At 39.3% G+C, this 21,547-nt stretch overlaps 1 protein-coding gene across 1 annotated transcript in view; it reads right to left on the bottom strand.

Moving 5' to 3' along the window:
- Positions 1-7,119: 7,119 nt before the first annotated feature.
- LOC115210279 (protein ECT2-like) overlaps positions 7,120-21,547 on the bottom strand; it is a 182,868-nt gene continuing 168,440 nt past the window's right edge. The window contains exon 25 of the mRNA XM_036501941.1: positions 7,120-7,703. Within this exon, the coding sequence (XP_036357834.1) occupies positions 7,666-7,703 (38 nt within the window). The 3' untranslated portion in view covers positions 7,120-7,665. The remainder of the gene's footprint in view (positions 7,704-21,547) is intronic.

Raw genomic sequence — 21,547 nt, 5'->3', positions numbered from 1 at the left:
TTGCTAACATGGACGAGGAGTGAGATGGGAGTAGAGATTTCACAAATACAAAACATTTTGATGTATCTTCGGAGTAATTTTCTTTTCACAGCTGAAGTGAGAGAGAGAGAGAGAGACAGAGAGACAGACAGAAAAAGAGCAGCTGTTGTAAATTGATCGTATGACAAAGCAGTCTGCAGCCAGACTCTTCGTGATTTTGGTCTGTCAAGAAAAAAGAAAATATGATGTGTGACAATGCCAAGAGATTGCTTATTCCATTCCACGATTCTTTACTGAATGGCAAGAAATTATATTAACTGAGTTAAGAACATTGACGAAGAACACACACACACACACACACAATAAACATTTTCCCTCATCACTACAAAAGCCCAACTTTAAAGAGAACAAGGCTGTGGTTAACAAAAATAGTGATTTCAATAAACAGGACTAGTAATAATGGCTTCTGATTTAGGGAGAAGGGGTGCAGTTTTAGGGGGTGGGAGTTATTTGAAACTATCAACCCCAATATTTGACAGAGACTTCCTTTTGTCAGTCCCAGAGAAATGGAAAGTAAAGTTGATCTCGGTGGAATTGCAATGAAGAATGGAAAGAGCTGAAAAAAACCCAAGCTTTTGTGAAGGGCGTGGAGGGGTGTTTAATGCCCCAATGACTCTATCAACCCACCAAATTTAATAGCAATAATTGTTTTTAACATTGATACAAAGCTGGAAGTTTTGAGGGGAAGAGATATTCGTTTAGATCAAACCTTGATTAGTATTTTGTTTCGGTGATCCTGGAAGAATGAAAAGAAAAGTTGACAGGAACTGAACTCAGGGTATAGGGTACTGTAACTAAAGGTTGTCCAACACTAATGATTCTACCAATCTACCTTACTTTGACCACTCAAATATATAGAAAATGCTTATAAACATGCAGGTGTGTACATACACAATAAAGAGCAGGGAACCCATCAAACAAAACATTAAAAATTATATACACAAAGACAGCCACAAAAGTTGTGGGCATTTTCAGTGAGGAAGGGTCAGAGCAGCTCAAGACCCTCAATCACCTGCTGCTCCAGGTACATGCCCTCTCCAGTATTATGAAAGAATGACAGAAAAGAAGTGGTATAAATCTACACTACAACTGGCGTGTGACTGACAAAGCAACTTGAAGAGCTGGAAATGGAGATAAGCAAAATGTAGGGGTTGAAAACAGAGACAATTCCTATAAAAAGGGGCTTTGGGAGGGACATAAATATCTGTATACAAATGGGTGCAGGCATGGCTTGGTCAGATGGCTTCAGGTTCAGTCCCACTGCATGGTAGCTAGAACAAGTTTCTTCTACTATAGCCCCAGGTCAACCAATGCTTTGTGAGTGAATCTGGCAAATGGAAACTGCATGGAAGCCCATCGTATATATGCGTGTACATCTCTTTGCTTTGACTTTGCGTAACAGATGTAAATCAGAATCACTGTCATACAGGCAGTGGCCTTCATTCCCAATCTACCTTGAAAAACATGCCTGGGCATAGGAAATATTACCTTAATTGGAAATAGGTGAGGGTTAGCAACAGAGAGAGCATCCAGCCATAGAAAAATCCACCTTAATAAATTCTGACCAATGCAAGTATGGAAAAGTGAACGGTAAAAGGATGATGATGAAATACATAACAAAATCCCAAGACTTAGACAACATACAGGAAACATTATTAAGTATCACACTCATAGACTAGTGTGAATACAACAGAAAATACCAGAGTCCAAGGCCCACAAAGGTGTGCTCAGTAACAAACTGAAAGTAGACAAAATTAATTGTACTCAGTAATACTGTTTCTATTTAAGGAATAAGGTCAGTAATTTGGAGAGAAGAATGTCTTTTTAGTCAATACTATCAACCCCAGTACATAACTGGTACTTTATTTCATCAATCCTGAAAAGATGAAAAACAAAGATAACCTTTGCAAAATTTAAACTCGGAATGTAGAGACAAAAACAAATACAGTAAGGCATTTTGTCTGATGTTCTAACAATACTACCAATAGGAACAAGACAACAAAATTCTTAAAAGTGGTATACAATCAGGCAACCCAAGAATATGACTGGTACACATTCTTTCTGGCTAGAGAAGGATATAAAACACGACAAGGTGGTTAAATGTCCCCTTCACAACTTTAGTTTTTGCTTTGAACACTTTGCACAGTATTTTGGGTAAGGTGTTTTTACCCTAACTTTAGGATAATGTAAATTTTGTCAGTGAAATTTGAACCAGTCTGGTACGTCAAAGATAAGAACCATTCCTATTCTTGCTGGACTTAACCCATTGGCCAGTTGAAAAGCCAGCACCACCACCACCTCATCGGTGGGTGTCTGTAACAGAGCTCAATCTGGAGACAACTTGCTGCCTTCCACATTTATATAAAATTACATACACACACAACATAACTGTGGAAGCATCAAGAAATATCTAAGCTTTATTAACGATGTAATATATTAGGTTAACAACTGGTTGGAGGGAAAAGAAGCAGGAAGCTGGCTGTGGACGATAAACCAAGCATCTTCTGCATCTGCAGGCAGCTTCTTGCCTTTTGCCTCCCAAGGATCAAAGCTATCATATACAGCTGAATTTGCCTCATTAACACACACATACACACACATCATCATCATCATCGTTTAATGTCCGCTTTCCATGCTGGCATGGGTTGGACGTATGACCGAGGGCTGGCAAACCAGATGGCTGCACCAGGCTTCAATTTTGATCTGGCAGAGTTTCTACAGCTGGATGCCCTTCCTAACGCCAACCACTCCTAGAGTGTAGCGGGTGCTTTTATGTGCCACCGGCATGGGGCCAGTCAGGCAGCACTGGCAACAACTTCGCTCAAATCTTTTACACATGCTACCAGTGCAGGTGCCAGTAAGGCAATGCTGGTAACGATCACGACACACACACACACAAACATGTATACATACAGATGTGTGTGTGTGTGTGTGTGGTGTGTGTGTGTGTTTGCTTGCACACATAAATGAAGAGCAATACTACATTGGAGTAAAACGTAGGCTGTAAATGTAGGCTGAACATGCAAAAACTAGAAATAAATTAAGGGTGCATGCTCTGCTGGATGTGCAACACCAATATGCACCATGACAAAGTGCAGGAGGGTATAGGAGGCATCAAAAGTAGTGTGATGTGTATAGATGAAGACAGTTGCAGAAAGAGGTACTGGTCATTAAATGCTGATGGAACCTGTAGGAGGGAGGTTCAGGAAGCTGTCCAGACAAAGTAGTGAAAACCAATGTCAGGTTATTGAGCCTCACAAAAGAGATGACAAAAGACTGAGATGATTAGCAATTCACCATGCTTCAGAAAACTCATCCACCTCAGCAAAAAATGAAAATCTAAAAGTATACCATTAATGCTTTTTTGCCCCAGCACCCAATCTGTACTTGTTGAGCCCTTCCCAGCAACTTTGTAACATCAATCCCCTCTTCACCATTCTAACTGTGCAACTATTTCCTCAGCTGTTGTAATTAAATGAGAGCAGAGTTGCACATATTCCACTCAGCCACTTCTGCGCTACCAATATTCCCTCTTCTTAGGACCACTTCTTTTCGCACTCACTTTGCACTCACATCATCATCATCATCCATTGAACACCCCTTTCCCTCAAACATTCTCATGTCCATTATCCAAATCCTACCCACACTTTTTATTGCAACCTACCACATCCATCCTGTGTGCCTCTAATCTCTGGGGGTTTTTTCTGTAGCATTACTTCTGCCCCCCCCCCTACTTCACCTTCATCTTCCTATTTCATTATACTGTCGTCCTCCAGTCTGTCTTTATGTATTACCTTCTTTTCCTTAACCTCCTCCTGCTTTCTTTCATTTACCCTGCAAACTGAGATGCATCATTGTCTATGCCTCCACCCATGTTCCCCATTCACTTCTTCTCTCATCTCTAATCATCTGTCAATCTCCTTTCACAATCTTCTGAACCTACAAATCTAGCCATCTTCATTTCTCTACTTTTTCTTATAGCCACCCCAACAATACCTTATCACCACTATTTTTTGCTCCCTTTCCTGCTGGGATAGTCATGTACCTCTTCTACAGCCAAAACACTTATTTCTGTCCCTCTATCATGTGTTAACCTCTCAATGCCTGGCATAAAGCCACTGCCCTCGACATTGCAACTCCACTCAGTCCCCTGGTTCATAAGATCCTATCAAACTATCTAACCTACAGTTGCTTGGAACCGTAGGTTAGAATTATGATAATTATGGACACACAGACATGGATACGCACACAAACATACCAGTGTGTTTAGTGGCATGTCATCTCCTTTGAGTCAAAATGTAACTTAACAATTTGAGAAACAGGATCAACAGATAAGTTCCAAGCTGAAGTACTGACGTCAATGTAAGTAAGTAAAACTCTTGAAAATGGCACTATGCTCCAACATGGCCACAACCCAATAACTGAAACCCATAAAAGGATATAAAAACATACAAGAACAAATTGAAGTCTAACAATAAGCAATAACTCTACCAAAGCTGTTGTTGTTTTATTGCTATCATCATCATCATCATCATCATTATTATTATTATTATTATTAACAACAACAACAATATCGCTGTCAATATCATCAGAGAAATTCGTTTCATTTTTCTGTATGCAAAAAGTAAACAAGTGACAGTTGAGGGAGAACTTTTGATTATCAAGAGATGTAATGACTCAAAATATTGTCACTAATTAAATAAAAAGATTGATGAGAAAATAAGCTTCAGTTATTTGTGATTCCTTACAATAAAATAATACGATATCCCAATAAAATGATGTCGATTAATATTGAAACTTTATTAGTTGTTGTTAAAAACACAGACATTTCCCAGAGAGGCATACAAGATAAATATTAGATTAAGACTATAATTAAAACAGCAAAGAGAAATGAACACGTATCGTGGGTGAACATTTGTAGGGGCTGGTAAACGGGGTCAGAAGGAATACAATGACATTGTAAACCAAAGCAGAAACACTGAAAGGGGTTATATACAAACTGACCAAACGGATGGTGACTTAGAGCAAAACAAATATAAAAAAAGGTTTAATGGTATGGAAGACTTGTACATAGGTTAAATGACATACGCTTTATGATATAACCATATTTTTAATGGCATGAAAGACATGAACATGGGTTTAATTGCATGATATATGTTTAATGGGATGGTAGGCACAGAACAATAATTAAAAGTGTGATAGATATACATAACAGTATGACAAATACGTGATAATGGTATGATAGAGATTTGTGTAAGGCAATTTAGATACTATGTTTAATGACATGGTAAGCAGATGTATACTTAATGTGGAGCAAACACGTGGTTAATTGGGTGGCATGAAAGACATTACCATAGGTCTAATGGTACAGCAGACAAACATTAATTGCTGATGGATGAGGACATACATTTAATACCATAGAAGGTACGAACATATTTAATGGTATGAATATGTGTTCTAACAGCATGCTAGACAAAGTTTTGATGTTATGCCAAACAGAGTAAATGTATTCCATTGCATGGTAAATGTAGCCGTAGGTTTTTACAGGACCTAGAGAAAGGTGACAATGCCAATGATCTTCTTCTTCGGGGCCGCCCAGACTTCAGCAACCCTAACCCTAACCCAGCTGCACTCAAGTGGATTGTGCTTAAAGTACCCAAAGGTCAAACAATAGTGTTAAACTGGGGGCCAATTTAACTTTATCGACCCAAGATCAGTAACAGCTCTCTCTAACAGGATTCCATCAACCAACTTAAGGTTTTAGTTAAACTGAAGCTTGCTCAAGATTCTGCAGAATGGGACTGAAACCAAAACCACATTTAATGGCCATCATGACACTTTTAATAGAATGGAACATAAAATATTTACAAAAAAAACTGTGAAAAAAACCCTAAACAAATGACACTTTAATATTACAGGTAATATACACAATGGTATCGTGCATACAAACAAACTGGTATGGTGAATATACACACATACTGGTGAGGTAAATATGCACACAGTAGTATGGCAAATATACACACAATAAATACAGGTGATGGAGTAGAGAGAAGAGTTTAGAGTCAGGGCTCAGTAGAAAGACAAAGAATGGAGGAAGAAGGAGGAGGATATTAGCAGTTTGTCTTGACAAGAACCAGAACAGTAACAGAAAGTAGTAAAGAAATCTAAAATCCTTAGAGTTCTTTCTCGAAATATTTTCTAATATCACACACCAATGTAAGGTAGTCCACTGAGGAAAAAAAGAGAGTAATTTAATATGAGAGGTAGTTAGACTTACTGTTGTAAGAGAAGACGACGAAATAGAGTGAATAGGCGTAAAACTGATGGGAACTGATAGAGTAAATAACTTTTAAATTCTCAGTGATTGGAAATAAGAAATTAAATGCTAAAACAACATTTGAAAATAAATGAATAATAAAAACACAGGAACTACATTCTTTCTCTACTTAAAAAGTCTTGAGTTGGTTTTTCTCTGGACACAAATTAACTTTGATAACAAATTCAGCCAACGAACAAGATAATAGATAGTAAAAAAAAAAAAAAAAATATATACTAAACAAAAAATGGATACATACGGTAAAAAGTTGTAGCAAACTGCTTTTGCAGAATGGAAGCAAAATGGTGAAAAGAAAAACTATATAGACATATATGTGTCATTATTAATTTAGACTCCAGAATGATTACTGCAGCAAAAAATGTTTAACAGACTTTCAGAGGAAATTTAGGACCATGTGCATGCAAGCAAGTGCACACACACATGGAATATATGCTTCTGTGAGAGAGAGAGAGAGAGAGAGAGAGAGAGAGAGAGAGTGAGGGAGAGAATGAAAGTGAGATATTGAGAAATAGAAAAAAGAAAACGAAATCAGAGAGACAGACAGACAGAGAGTGGAGGTAATAAGTCCAAGAAAAAAACAGAAAAAGTTATTATTGTGTTTGATATTCAATATTGAAAATAAATAGTCAACATGCCTTTTTTTTTTTGCTCCCCATTATCTCAAATTTTTTTTCATAAATATAAAATTTCAGTCACTTATTTTGCAATTTATCTTTAAAAAAAAGCTCATATAATTCAATAAGAAGTTATAAAAAAAAAAACCCAGATAATTTAGAAAAAAAAAATCTAAAACAAATCACAGCTGTTGAAAACAAAAATAAAAAATAAAGACATGCAATTAATTATTGGTATCAATAAGCAAATGGTATGTTAAAAAGTTTCTTTTTTCAAATTATATATACACACACACAAAACTGATATTTAATCATTATATATGTGTGGTTGTGTGTGTGTCCTATCAATACTAACCAAAACCATTATATATAAGATGTTCCACCAATATTAACTAGATTTAACCATCTAATATGTGTGTGCTGTGTGTGTATAATGTTCCATATTGAGTCCATTTTTATATATATATGTGTGTGTGTATATATATATATATATATATATTGCATATTATGTTCCATCATATTAAATAGTAGGACTGCAACTAACAGGGCCGCCACCACATCAGGATATTGGAAAGAAAAAAAGAAAAAGGGTGCATTGGAGAAAGAAGGGGAAAGGTAAAGAGGGAGGGCTTCATTGCGACTGTTTCATTACTCAAGGCCAGCTTCTCTGGTTCTCTAGACGTGATAAATTTGCGTATTCCTCTCGAAATGCCCTGGAAATAAAGAAGAGTAAAAATGAAATGTCTTTGGAAACAGTTTTCTCTCTTATTGAACGAAAAGAAAATAAGAAATTCAATTATGTTCAGCAAACATCTCAAAGAGTCTGTTAAATATGTTCTTTTCTCTTCCTGTCTCTCTCTCACACACACTGGTTAATCAATATATTTCTGATAGTGATTGGGATGGTAGGGAGAAAGTAAAGTAAAAAATATATGTTGCTGAGTGTTTGGTGAGTTGGTGCATAGATATGTGGGTTTGGGTTATACAACCAGGACAACAAGACTGAGTGAAGATATGCTGTACAAGAGACACATTCAATTCATACTGATGACTATGTCGAACATAAAGGGTGTGTGTGTGTGTGTGTGTGTGTGTGTGTGGTGTGTGTGTGTGTGTCTCTCTCTCTCTCTAAAAGAAAATTCTATGTTGTTCTCAAGTTTAGAAAGTTATTTTTCTCTCAGTCAATGTCTTCAGTTGTTGAGCTGGAAATTTTTACATTTACTGAGTGAACGACATTGTGATTGGTAGGTTGGAAAACTTCTGAGTTTGTACAACAGAGGAAAAAACACAGACTCAGACGATTAATGCAACACTGATGTACCCAACCACCATGACCATCACCAACAACAACTACAGATAAACAAAACGATGGTGAAACATCAAGTCAAATGGAAACTGAGGTGGCTGGGTGGAGGTGCAGAACAGAAGACATTGTTTCAAACTGTTTCGTGTCTTGTTCCATTCTCAAGTTACAAATAGATGTAGGAGATGCTACAAAGGTAAGGGACCAATCTCCCTTCCTCTAGACTTAACAAGTAAACCCACCACCTACCTGTGTCTCAAGTTCTTGTTGGACATCACAAAATTATATTCAGTGGAAGCCCTTCCTGATAGCAAACCCCCCTCCTGGTTTCTAATGATTCCCATTGTCTGTTGAGGCCCTGGAAAACATGAATGTACTTGTACTTGTGGCGACATTTACCCTGGGCAGGTTGAGTTGGCTTCTTCTACCACCCTCAAGACATCTCGAACCATGACGGTGGAAGAAGTTTCGTGGGAATATGAATTTCACAAGTGGTCCCCAACAATCCCGCATGTAGAAACATCCTGTTTGCTGCAGATTGTCTGCAGACACAGGGACAGAATGACCGAGGAGCCGCCGGGTGCCAAAACAGACACTCTGAGGATTTTCCCCAGAGCCCCGTCTGCCGGGTTGTGGCTCTAATACCACTCGGTGTCAGACCAATCCGCCTTGGGTGGCCCTACCAGGAACCGAAGTTCCCAACGGCATAGCTCTGACACTACCCGTTGCCAGCGTCCCCACCACAGTGAGGAGGGGATGGACATGCTTTCGCAAGGACAACCATTTATATGAACAGTAACACACACAAAGACAAGGTAGAAAACACACACATACAAACGGTTTCTTCCAGTTGCCATATGGTAATTTTATTGACAAACGTTGGTCTAATACTCATTATAGTGAGAGATAAACCAAGATAACTATTCTACAGACAGTAAACCACTTATATAACAAACAATTAAATTAGTCGTCATATGACCTTAGTTTGTCAGCAGTTCTCAATGCTTTCTTGCCCAAAAACTAAATAAATAAGTTCTATGTTTACCAATCGATGTAACATCCAACAGACTTTAACCACAAGTTGTTGTTTTCTTCCTAATTCTACAACTTCTGTCCAAAGCTCTAATGAGTTTGTTAATTATTTATGGTCTACGATATTTTCTTTGAGGTCAAAAATTAATTATTAACATCATGCTCATACATATATGCATGTGTATATCATATACATATATCTATCCATACACATACACCATCACCACTGCTGATGTTAAACTGTAGACCAAATGCCATACAACTCCATTTCCATTACAGAGATAAGTGTATGAGGGTTGTACTGAAATTTATGCAAAAGTGGGCATAATTTTTTCATTAACTGACAATGATCCTTTCAATTCCACATTTTGTGAGAATAAATCTCCCTCCAGAGTAACTCTTCTTCCTGTTCTTCATCATCAGAGGAAAATAATGGGTTCCAAGCAGAAACAACATGCCATCATTGAGTTCTTGACAGTAGAAAGTTGCAAACAGAAACGACATATCATTGCTGAGTTCTTGACAAAGAAGGGCTTCAGGTTGTCTGACATCCACAGAAGACCACAAGTTGTAAATGGAGATGACTTCACTGACAAGAATAATGAGCATAGATGGATGAAAAAATTTACAGCATGGAACTGATGGAGGCAAAGTGGTTGAGTTCCTTTCAAGTGTTGGGCCTAATGGAGGCAATGACCAAGACCTTTGGCATTATGTTGTGCTTGAGAAGAAAACCCACCAAACCGAGCAAATTCGCAGTCGTGGCAGATACCAGTGTCATGTCATACACAAATTGGCACCCATGCCAGTGACACATACAAAGCACCCAGGTGTCACACAAATGGCATCTGTGCCAGTGACATGTAAAAGCACCCATCACACTCTCGGAAGGCCATTCAGTTGTAGAAAACCATGTCAACTCAGATGGGAGTCGGGTGCAGCCTTCCAGCTTGCCAGCCCTAGTCAAACCATCCAACCCATGCCAGCATGGATAATGGACATTAAATGATGATGATCATCATCATCAGCAGCAGCATCATGAAAGCAAAGCATGCAGTGGGAGACCATCAACTGTGATGACAGGCATGAATCACCAGGGAGTGAGCAAAATAAGGAGTCACAATTGATGAGCATACTGCACAACTGGACTGTGGTCACAATGCAATCCTGAATAGAAAAGAAGAGTTTGGGTGTCCAAAGTGGAGACTGCAGCAGTTGACATTTGGTTTGAAAGAAAGGTGAGAGGCTGCCCTGATCTGCTGGAAGTATTTGAATCCCAATGAAGACACGTTTTTCTGAAGATGAAAAGAGGTTGTAATTTTATGATCCAGAAACAAAAGCTCCATTAGCATCACATGTCTTTGAAATTCAAGAAGCAGCAGTTGACAGAGAAAATCAAAGTGACATTTTCGGCAGATGACCAAGGCAACATTCTACTTGGTTTTCTAAAACATGGCTGTGAGCAGCAAGTGGTACATTGAGACATTCAGAAAGCTTAGAAAAGCCATTAAGAAGAAGGGGTCAAACATCAATCTAAAAACAATCCAAAAGCCCACTTATGCGTACCTTTTCTTCATTGGACACTGAACTCTGCTTGCGAAGACCTGTTGAGGCAAGTGAAATCGAAATCAAATTCGATGACTGGCATCTGTGCTTGTGGAGCGCTAAGAGCACCATCCGAGCGTGATCATTGCCAGAGTAGCTGACTGGCTTCTGTGCCGGTGGCACGTAAAAAGCACCATTCGAGCATGATCATTACAAGTGTTGTCTTACCGGCACTTGTGCCGGTGGCACATGAAAAAATATTCAAGCGAGGTCATTGTCAGTGCCGCTGGACTGGCTCCTGTGCAGGTGGCACTTAAAAAATCACCATTTGAGCGTAGCCGTTGCCAGTACCGCATGATTGGCCCTCGTGCCACTGGCACGTAAAAGCACCCACTACACTCTTGGAGTGGTTGGCGTTAGGAAAGGCATCCAGCAGTAGAAACTTTGCCAGATCAAGATTGGAGCCTTGTGCAGCCATCTGGTTCACCAGTCCTCAGTCAAATCGCACAACCTATGCCAGCATGGAAAGCAGACATTAAACGATGATGATGATGATGAAGATGCAAACACATACACACATCTTTGGTAACAAAGATGTGTGTAGTAGTGATGATGATGATAGGGATGGTGGTGGTGGTGGTGGAGATTACTTTGAACACCTGGGTTTTTGAGAAACAACATTTTACCTTTTGAAATTGAACTTGGGAATCAATGACAGTGAAGACGAAGTTGAACTTTTCTTCATGGTTGATATTCCTCACTAGTTAGAACGGTTTACTCCTTTGTATTCCAACTGCCTTGCATCGTACCAACGTGACAACTGTTCATTTGCTGCTTTTCTCACCTCAGCCACCACTCCACACACACACCTTAATTATAATCACCTCGACCATAACTGCAGAAAGCATCCAGCCTCACACATTTGAACATTAACTCCACACACACACCTTAATTAAAATCCTCTCGACCATAACGACCAGAACCATCCAACCTCATTCATTAACTCCAAACTGAATTGTAAACCACCCCCATCACTATTATCATTTCAGCCACATTTCAACTACAATCCACATTATCACAAAATGTAATTCCCATAAAAGTCAGCTCAAACCATTCAATGGTTCATATTCATTTTTAAACATATTTAAAATTTAATGTGAAATTATTTTGTTGTAAAAAAAAAATAAATAGGGAAGAGAATGTTTCATTTGTGTTGGAACAAAATGCTGATAGAATCTTGAGAAGGAAAAGCACCAATCAATGAGGACGGGAGGGGGAGGGTGGTGATACATGTGGTGAGGGAACAATTCCGTTTAACCTCACATCTCATCTGTTCTGATCAAATTTGATAAGTTACGCCACCTCATACAATATTTGCCAGAAATGAAATTGGAAAACAAACAAACAAACAAACAAGAAATAAACGAGAGAAACACAGAGAAAGAGAGAGAGAAGAAAAACAACCAGAAAACTTGATCAATTGCAAATTCTGTTAATTTGCAGTTATTTAGAGAAATACTAGTTATATTGATCTGAAAATGTTAGCAGCTGCAACGTGCGATGGAGGTTAAATGTGAAATATATCTCAACTGAATAACTGTTACACTAATCAACCTTCGGTCTCAGAATTCAAATGGTTTATTATTATTATTATTATTATTATTATTATTACTACTAAGACTACGATGTAGCAGAATCATTAGAACACACCAGACAACATGGTAGTAGCTTAGCTGCAGCTTTTGGTAATTAGAGAATTCTCTTTGAAGAGATTCCCTTTCTACATTTTGTTGCAAACAGTACCAGATTTCAGGCCTTGTACATATAGTAGAGAGAATGAGAGAAACATTAACACAGCAGACAAAATGCTGAGCAGTATTTTGTCTGTCTCAGGTGGCGAGCTGGCAGAAACGTTAGCACGCCAGGTGAAATGCATAACCGTATTTCGTCTGCCGTTACGTTCTGAGTTCAAATTCCGCCGAGGTCGACTTTGCCTTTCATCCTTTCGGAGTCGATAAATTAAGTACCAGTTACGCACTGGGGTCGGTGTAATCGATGTAATCCGTCTACTTGTCCTTGTTTGTCTCCTCTGTGTTTAGCCCCTTGTGGGTAGTAAAGAAATAAATATTTTGTCTGTCTCCACATTCTGAGTCAACATTCAGCCAAGGTCAACTTTGCCTTTCATTCTTTCGGGGTCAATAAAATAAGGTCCAGTCAAATAATGAATTCAATGTAATCGACTCATCCACCCTCTCCACCCCACCCACAAAATTTCAGGTCTTGTGCTTCTAGTAAAAAGGATTTATTATTATTATTATTATTATTATTATTATCATTATTATTGTTACTACTACTACTACTGCTATTGCTGCTACTACCGAAGTAATTCATTATAAGAGCTCAGAACTATGTTGAAAATCTGAACAGACAAACAGCTGTCTTGAAAATCTTCCAGCCATCTTAAGAATTCCAGTCTCAATAACTTCTTATACTGTCTACTAATTCCATATGGTTTTCAAACAATTACCTTAAAACAGAGTTTTACAGCCCTTAATGTTTCACAGAAGATGAGAGAAACAATAAAAAAGAGCTTTACTCCATCAATAAATCAGAGAAGATGAGAGACATTAGGAAGTTGGATTTGCCCCTTCAATATGTTAGAGAAGACTAGAAACAGGCACAGAGGAATCGGAATAAAAAGGTAACAGTAAATATTTCGTTTAACCATCAATATCCAATCCTCACTCAAACCAAATACAACTCTTCTAAGGATGTAGTTAAAGAACAATCTTGTATTAAAAAAAAACTTCAAAACGGCAGCTTTACAGTGGCATCATCCTCCACATTAGCAACAAAATGTAAGACTAGAATCTTTACAAACAGAATTTTTCAATTACTAAAAGCTGCAGCTAACCTACCACAATTATCATCAACAACAACCACCTAATGGATATTCACAGCTAATACAGGCACATGTACACTCAAAGTTACTCCATATGGATATCTATGTATGTATGTGTGTATATATATATATATATATATATATATATATATATACCCTAGTATGGTGCTCTTTGTGTATATCCAAAACTGTAAGGATAATTTGGTAACTTGACCGATGAGAGGAGGCCACTAATGACCCATCCTTGTTTTTTCCTGTCCATCTGCACATCATCTACCTGTCCGGATGTTTTATTGTCGTCTGTTGTGTTCTTGCTCACCTTGTCAGTATGCATCAAAATTTTGTATTTCTAATTGTGTAACATTCTCCATTTCTTGTCTTTGTCGTTGTACACATTCACCTGCTTTCTGCCAAAAAATTTAATGCTCTCAGCTTAGATTTTTGGGGGCAGCCAGACTTGAACAGTCTCAAGTGTAACTGCCTGAAACTGTAAGGATAATTTGGTAACTTGACTGATGAGAACAAGCGGCAAATGACCCATCCTTGTTTTTTCCTCTCTGTCTTTTTATTGTTTTTCTTGTCCATCTTTGTATCGTCTATCTGTCCGGATGTTTTATTGTCATCTGTTGCATTCTTGTTCCATTTTATGGATTTATATATGTGTGTGTGTGTGTCTGTGTGCATATATGTGTGTGTGTATATAGATAGATATGTATGTATATACATATATGTGTGTGTGTATGCATATATATATATATATATATATACTTATGTGTATATATATATATGTATATACATGTGAGTGTGAGTGTGTGTGTGAGTATATATATATAAATACATGTGTGTGTGTGTGTGTGTATATATATATATATATATATATATATTTCATCATCATCGTTGTTTGATGTCCACTTTCCATTCTGGCATGGGTTGGACAGTTTAACTGAGAACTGGCAAGCCAGGAGGCTGCACCAGGCTCGAATCTGAGTTGGCAAGGTTTCTACAGCTAGATGCCCTTCTTAAGCCAACCACTCCAAGAGTGTAGTGGGTACTTTTTATGTGCCACCAACACGGGAGCCAGTCAAGTGGCACTGGCATCAGCCAGAACTACAATTTTACTCGGTTCAACAGGTCTTCACAAGCACAGCATATTACCAAATGATTGAAGGGTACTTTTAAATGGGTCAGTTATGCGACACTGGTATTGGCCATGACTACAATCTCACATGGCTCACTGGGTCTTCTCCAACACAGTATATCTCCAAAGGTCTCAGTCATTTGTCGTTGCCTCTGTGAAGCCCAATGTTTGATGGTCTACCTCTTCCATAAGTTCCCTCCAATGTTAGAGTGACACAACAGCTGTCCTCATCCACACATATCACAGAACCATACCAGCACAATCATCTCTCTTGCACACCACATCTGATGCCTCTAATGTCCAACTTTTCTTCAGGGTGCTAACATCGTGTATGCACACAAACATTACACATTCGGCGGAGCATATTTGCTTCATTTTTTTTCAAATCTACGCATGTCCTCAGCACTCAGAGCCCATGTTTCACTGCCATATAGCATAGCTGTTCGCACACAGGTATCATACAGTCTACTTTCCACTCTGAGTGAGAAGCCCTTTGTTACCAACACAGGTAGGAGCTCTCTGAACATTACCCAGGCTATTCTTATTCTAGCAGCTACACTCTCAGAGCATCCCCCCCAGCTACTGATTTGGTCCCCTAGGTAACAGAAGCTATCAACTACTTATAGTTTTTCCCCCTGACATGTAATGGAATGTATTTTCTGCACATTTTTGGTTTTCATTGCTCCTGAGCATTTTCCACACAAAAAAACTATCTTCCCACTTAGCCTTCCTTTGATATTGCTGCACCTCTTATGCATCCATCGCTTACACCATGTACATCTTATGGAGTTTCTACCTATGCCTAAAGGATTTGTGATTCCTTTGCCTTCCTACTTACTAAGACATTGGTTTTTGCTAGGTTAACTCTAAAGCCCTTTAATTTTAAACCTTGCTTCCACACCTGAAACTTCTCTAGTTCTGGCAGTGACTCAGCTATTACAACAACATCATCAGCATAGAGGAGCTCCCAGGGGCGGCCTGTCTTGAATTCCTCTATTATTGTCTGAAGGACTATGATGAACTGAAGAGCTGAGGACTGATACTTGGTGAACACCTACTTCTACCTGGAATTCTTCATTATACTCGTTACCAGCCTCACCTTACTAACAGCATCCCTGTACATGGCTTGTACAGCTCTCACTAACCGCTCATATATCCCTAGTTTCTGCATTGACCACCAGATAAGGGATCGGAGGGACCCTGTCAAAGGCTTTCTCCACATCAACGAAAGCCAAGTACAGAGGTTTATCTTTGGCTCAGTATTTCTCCTGCAGCTGTCTTACCAGAAATATAGCATCAGTGGTGCTTCTCCCTGGCACAAATCCAAACTTCATTTCATGTAACCTAACTCTCTCCCTAATTAGTTGGGCTATGACCCTCTCTGTGATTTTCACCACCTGATCCAACAATTTGATACCTACCAAAATATGTATGTGTATAGACCTAGGAAGACCTGGGATAAAGTGGTGAAGCATGACCTTTGAACTTTAGGCCTCACCACGGAAATGACTAGTGACTGAGACCATTGGAAATATGCTGTGCTTGAGAAGACCCGGCAAGCCAAATAAGATAATAACTGCGTGGCCTGTGCCAGGGGCGTAACCAACCCACTTGTGCATGCCTTTTCCTTCTTTGGACACTAATCTCTGCTTACGAAGACCTGTTGAGGCAAGTGAAATCGAAATCAAAATCAAAGTGAAATTCGATGACAGGCACGAGCACCATACGAGTGTAATCGTTGACAGAGCGGCTAACCGGCTTCCATGCCAGTGGAACATAAAAGGCACCATTCGAGTGTGATCATTGCCAGCTTCGCCTTACTGGCACTTGTGCCCCATGATAGTAGGGTGCTAAGAGCACCATCCGAACGTGATCGTTGCAAGAGCGGCTATCTGGCCTCCATGCCGGTGGCATGTAGGAGGCACCATTCGAGCAGGATTGTTACCAGCATCGCTTTACCGGCACCTGTGCCATTGGCATGTGTAAAAGATTCGAGCAAGGTTGTTGCCAGTACCGCCTGACTGGCCCTGTCCCGGTGGCACATAAAAGCACCCACTACACTCTTGGAGTGGTTGGTGTTAGGCAGGGCATCCAGCTGTAGAAACTCTGCCAGATCAAGATTGGAGCCTGGTGCAGCCATCTGGTTCGCCAGCCCACACTCAACCTGTCCAACCCATGCTAGCATGGAAAGCGGACGTTAAACGACGATGATGATGATGACATATACAGACACGCAAAAAATATATAGTGAGCATGTTTATTTGGCAAGAAAATAAATGAATAAAAAAACTGGATGTAAAAACCAAAGTAAGGGAAGAGATAAAAGCAAAAGCTGCGCTGAAAGATTAAGTTGTTAAAATCTTAGGAGTTCATATCTTTACATACAAGTTATATTTGTGTTTGAAAAATCAACAGCAGAAATAAATCTTTCAGTGATTCTAGAAGAAGGAGAAAGTAAATTAATTCACAGCAAGTATTCTAATGATAGCAAATGAAAAATATCACAAATGATAGGTGAGGTATTACGGAATGATAATAATAATAATAAAGTAATGGTACGTGAACCAGGGGAAATCATGATATTTCTCCTTTTATTATAATTATTATTATTATTTGTTGTTCTTGTTGCTGCTGTTGTTTGTTTGTTTCTTTTTTTTTTCCACCACAGAGCTTCTGTAATAAGGGTGGTTGAAAAACTGCCAATCAAAAAGAAAAGCTTGGGTGGCTGCCAGAGGGTGGGTTTGCGAGGTGGCTACATTACCATGTTGTGTATGGATGCTTCAAGTGATTTTTTTCCATTGATGAAAAACTAGTTAATGGATCAGTTAGGAAAAGATTTGCTAGCAAGGAAACAAGAGCTGGGAAGTTGCCATCAACAGCAACTGGTGTACAGACAGTGTGGTAGTTTCTGTAGTACTTTACTGATATTCACTCACAGTAAAAGGCAGGCTTTCACCGAGGAGATTAACACAGACATGCCAATTGTTGTCAATACAGACAAGACAGCAATGTTTGTTTGGTTCTACAATATAGATATTAAATACATGCTATGATACGATACATATTCCCTCTAGTTTTCTCTCTCTCTCTCACACTCCCTCCTTCTTTCTCTCTCTCTCTCTCTCTTTCTCATCAGGCTCTCATTCAAGCTAATTCCTTCTGTATCTCTTTAACACCTGAAGGACACATCAAGTACCACAATAGGCATTTCCTTCTCTAATATATGTATATAAGCATCGTGTGTGTGTGTGTGTGCACAAGCATATATGCAAGTGTAAGTGTATGCAAACACATTTCTTCCAAGCTTAAATATAATCACAGTCTTCCTACACACATCCACTCAGACACACACACTTTACCAACACCCAATACACACAGTAACATTTTACTTTGAAACCTGAGTATATAACTGTGATAATAGCCTGAGATTGGTGACAAAACTGCATATACATACATGTATATACATATATATATATATTTCATGCCGGTGACACGTAAAAAGCACCATTCGAGCGTGATTGTTACCAGCGCCACCTTACTGGTTCTTGTGCCGGTGAGCAGGTGGCATGTAAAAGAAAAACACGATTTTTTCATGGCCGTTACCAGTACCACTTAACTGGCCCTTGTGCTGGTGGCACGTAAAAGCACCCACTACACTCTCGGAGTGGTTGACGTTAGGAAGGGCATCCAGCTGTAGAAACTCTGCTAGATCAAGATTGGAGCCTGGTGCAGCCATCTGGTTCGCCAGCCCTCAGTCAAAATCGTCCAACCCATGCTAGCATGGAAAGCGGACATTAAACGATAATGATGATGAGATACCTTCCTAACATACCATACTGCCCACCCATATAATACACCATTATTCATAATCTCAACAACCTTAAGCTACTTTCACTTTACTCTGTATTACATATAAACATCAGGTCAAACACCCACCCACACACACACATTGTATAACACAGCATGGCTGTGTGAAGTTCACTTCTCAGCCACATAGTTTCAGGTTCAATCCCATTGCACACCACCTTGAGCATGTGTCTTCTACTATAGCCCTGGGTCAAGGAAAGCCTTTTAGCGGAACAGGGAGACAGAAACAGAAAGACACCAACACACATGTGTATGTGTGCGTGTGTGTCTCCTTGCTTTGATTTCTAGCGATAGCTGTAAATGGGTAAATCACCATCATACAAAGGATGCCATTCATTTGGCGTTGTCCATAACATGTTTGGCCATAGGAGTGCATGGGAAAGTGGACACAAAAACAATGATAATCAACAAACAAAGGGTCAAATGCCCACTGTCTCATTCGTCCACACTGCTTTTACTTCTGTTTTCCCATGCTAGTATGGGTTAGATGAATACTACTGAGACATTATTTTACAGTTGGATACCCTACCAGTTGCTAATTGTTACTTGTTTTTTCAAGTAAGGAATACCTTAACCGAAACAGCTTTGAAGGCACAAAGCCATTGACAGGAGAAACAACATCTCTGGCTAGTAGCCAAGAGATTTCTGGAGAAACACAAATGTACAGGCACACAGATGTATGTATGTGTATATATATATATATATATATATATATATATATATATGGCGAAATGCTAAGCGGTATTTCACCCATCGCTATGTTCTGAGTTCAAATTCCACCGAGGTCGACTTTGCTTTTCATCCTTTCGGGGTCAATAAATAAAGTATCAGTTTCGCACTGAGGTCGATGTAATCAACCTAATCCCTTTGTCTGACCTTGTTTGTCCCTTCTATGTTTAGTCCCTTGTGGGTAGTAAAGAAAAAAAAAATATATATATATATAAGGTTCCTTTCATTATCCATCTACCAAATCCCTTCACAAGGTTTTGGTCAACTCAGGGTTATAGCTGAATACACTTGTCCAAGGTATTGTGCAGTGGAAATGTCCCCAAAACTTTGTGGTTGGGAACAAGCTTCCTAACCACATGACCTTGTCTGCATTTTTGTATATCAGACAAAAACCATCTTGCTCACCAACCCACACACATCATCATCATTCCAACCATTTTATATCCCCTTTCCATGTTGACATGGATTAACAAAAACCTTCATAGACCAAGCAAGCTCTTTTCTGGAGTTACTGCTCTCCATGACAAGTCAAAGGACCACATATATAACCATCATCATCATCATCATCATCATTACCATTTAACGTCCAAGTTGCATGTTGCCGTGAGTTTTATCATTTAACAGGATCCAGCTGGCCCAACAACTACATCAGGTCTGAGTGTCTGCTTTGGCATGGTTTGTGTGGGCTGGACGCCCTTCCTAATGCCAACCACTTTACAGAGTGTGAACTAGGTGCTTCTTTCATGCCACCAGCACCAGTGAGGTCACCATGCTGCTTGCAAAACTATGACAGCCAAGTGAAGTGGGGGGGGATACAGCTTCATGGTAACAGATCAGTATTAAGATACAAGAGGGTGAAACAGAGCAAGTTCTTGGAGAAGACCCACATGGCTATTCTCATTTATGAGAGAAAATGAAAAATGAATCAATGGTAGCTGCAAAGAGATAAATATTGGCAATACAGTGACCAGATGTGAGTGAGAGGGTAAAGAAAGTAGAGAGTGATGACTGAGATGATAAAAAGAAAGAGAGTATCCGTATAAACATGACATGGGGGGGGGCAGTAACAAGGGAGAAAATGGTAGAGAGGAAGTAATGGAAGAGAGACCATGATAGTTATATGTTGGCTGTTGGTAAGGTGGCTGAAGCAGAGCAACAAAGATAGGTGGTGGTATGTGTGGTGAATGTCAATGAAGGGCAACATGGAAGAGGGGGGGATGCTGGAAAGGGAAACAATGTAGAGGATAGATCAAATTAATATACGTTATTACACAGACATCATAATGGAATAGAGTGATGATGAGTAATTGGTAGAGTGCTGGAGTGATCATGAGAGTCTGGGTGGAAAGCAGACAAAGCCAATCACATCTACTATTACAGACAAATAGAACAGTGACTAGAAGAGAGGATGAGGGTAACAAAGGAGTGCAGTAAAGATGCAAAAGTCCTAAAGTATCCATCACCATTTTAACAGTGTTTGCATGAGTAAGTGGAGTTTTCTTCAGCACGGGCATATGGCATAGTGGTTAAGAGTGTGGGCTACTAACTTCGAGATTCTGAGTTCGATTCCAGGCAGTGACCTGAATAATAATTATATCGAAAAATACCTCAGGAATGAGAACCTAGGTTCGAAATTTCCCCAAGACACCTGATGAAGGCTGGAGGGTACATCAGCCGAAATGTTGTGTTAACAACAAACAAGATGAGGACACTGTTGCAAGCCCTTTTTCATCTCTTTTGTAAGAGATCAATTGTCATCACTTCATCTTTTCTCTCTCCCTCACTCTCTTCCTAGACATGTCACATGCCAGCCATGCCAGTACAGTCTTCTGTTCTACATCTGATTCCTCTTGTGATCAACTTTTCTCCTAGAACATGTGCTCAGCCTTTCATGCATACTAACATTACACATCCAGTAAAGCACTTTCACTTCACAAATCTTCCACGTTCAAGGCCCAGATTCCACTACCATGCTGCATCACATTTCACACATATCCATCATATAATCTGCCCTTTACTCTGATGTAGAATCCTTTTGGTT

The sequence above is a fragment of the Octopus sinensis genome, linkage group LG4 (assembly GCF_006345805.1).
Source record: "Octopus sinensis linkage group LG4, ASM634580v1, whole genome shotgun sequence".
In the NCBI taxonomy this organism is placed as follows: Eukaryota; Metazoa; Mollusca; class Cephalopoda; order Octopoda; family Octopodidae; genus Octopus; species Octopus sinensis.
This window is presented reverse-complemented; position numbering and strand designations above follow the sequence as displayed.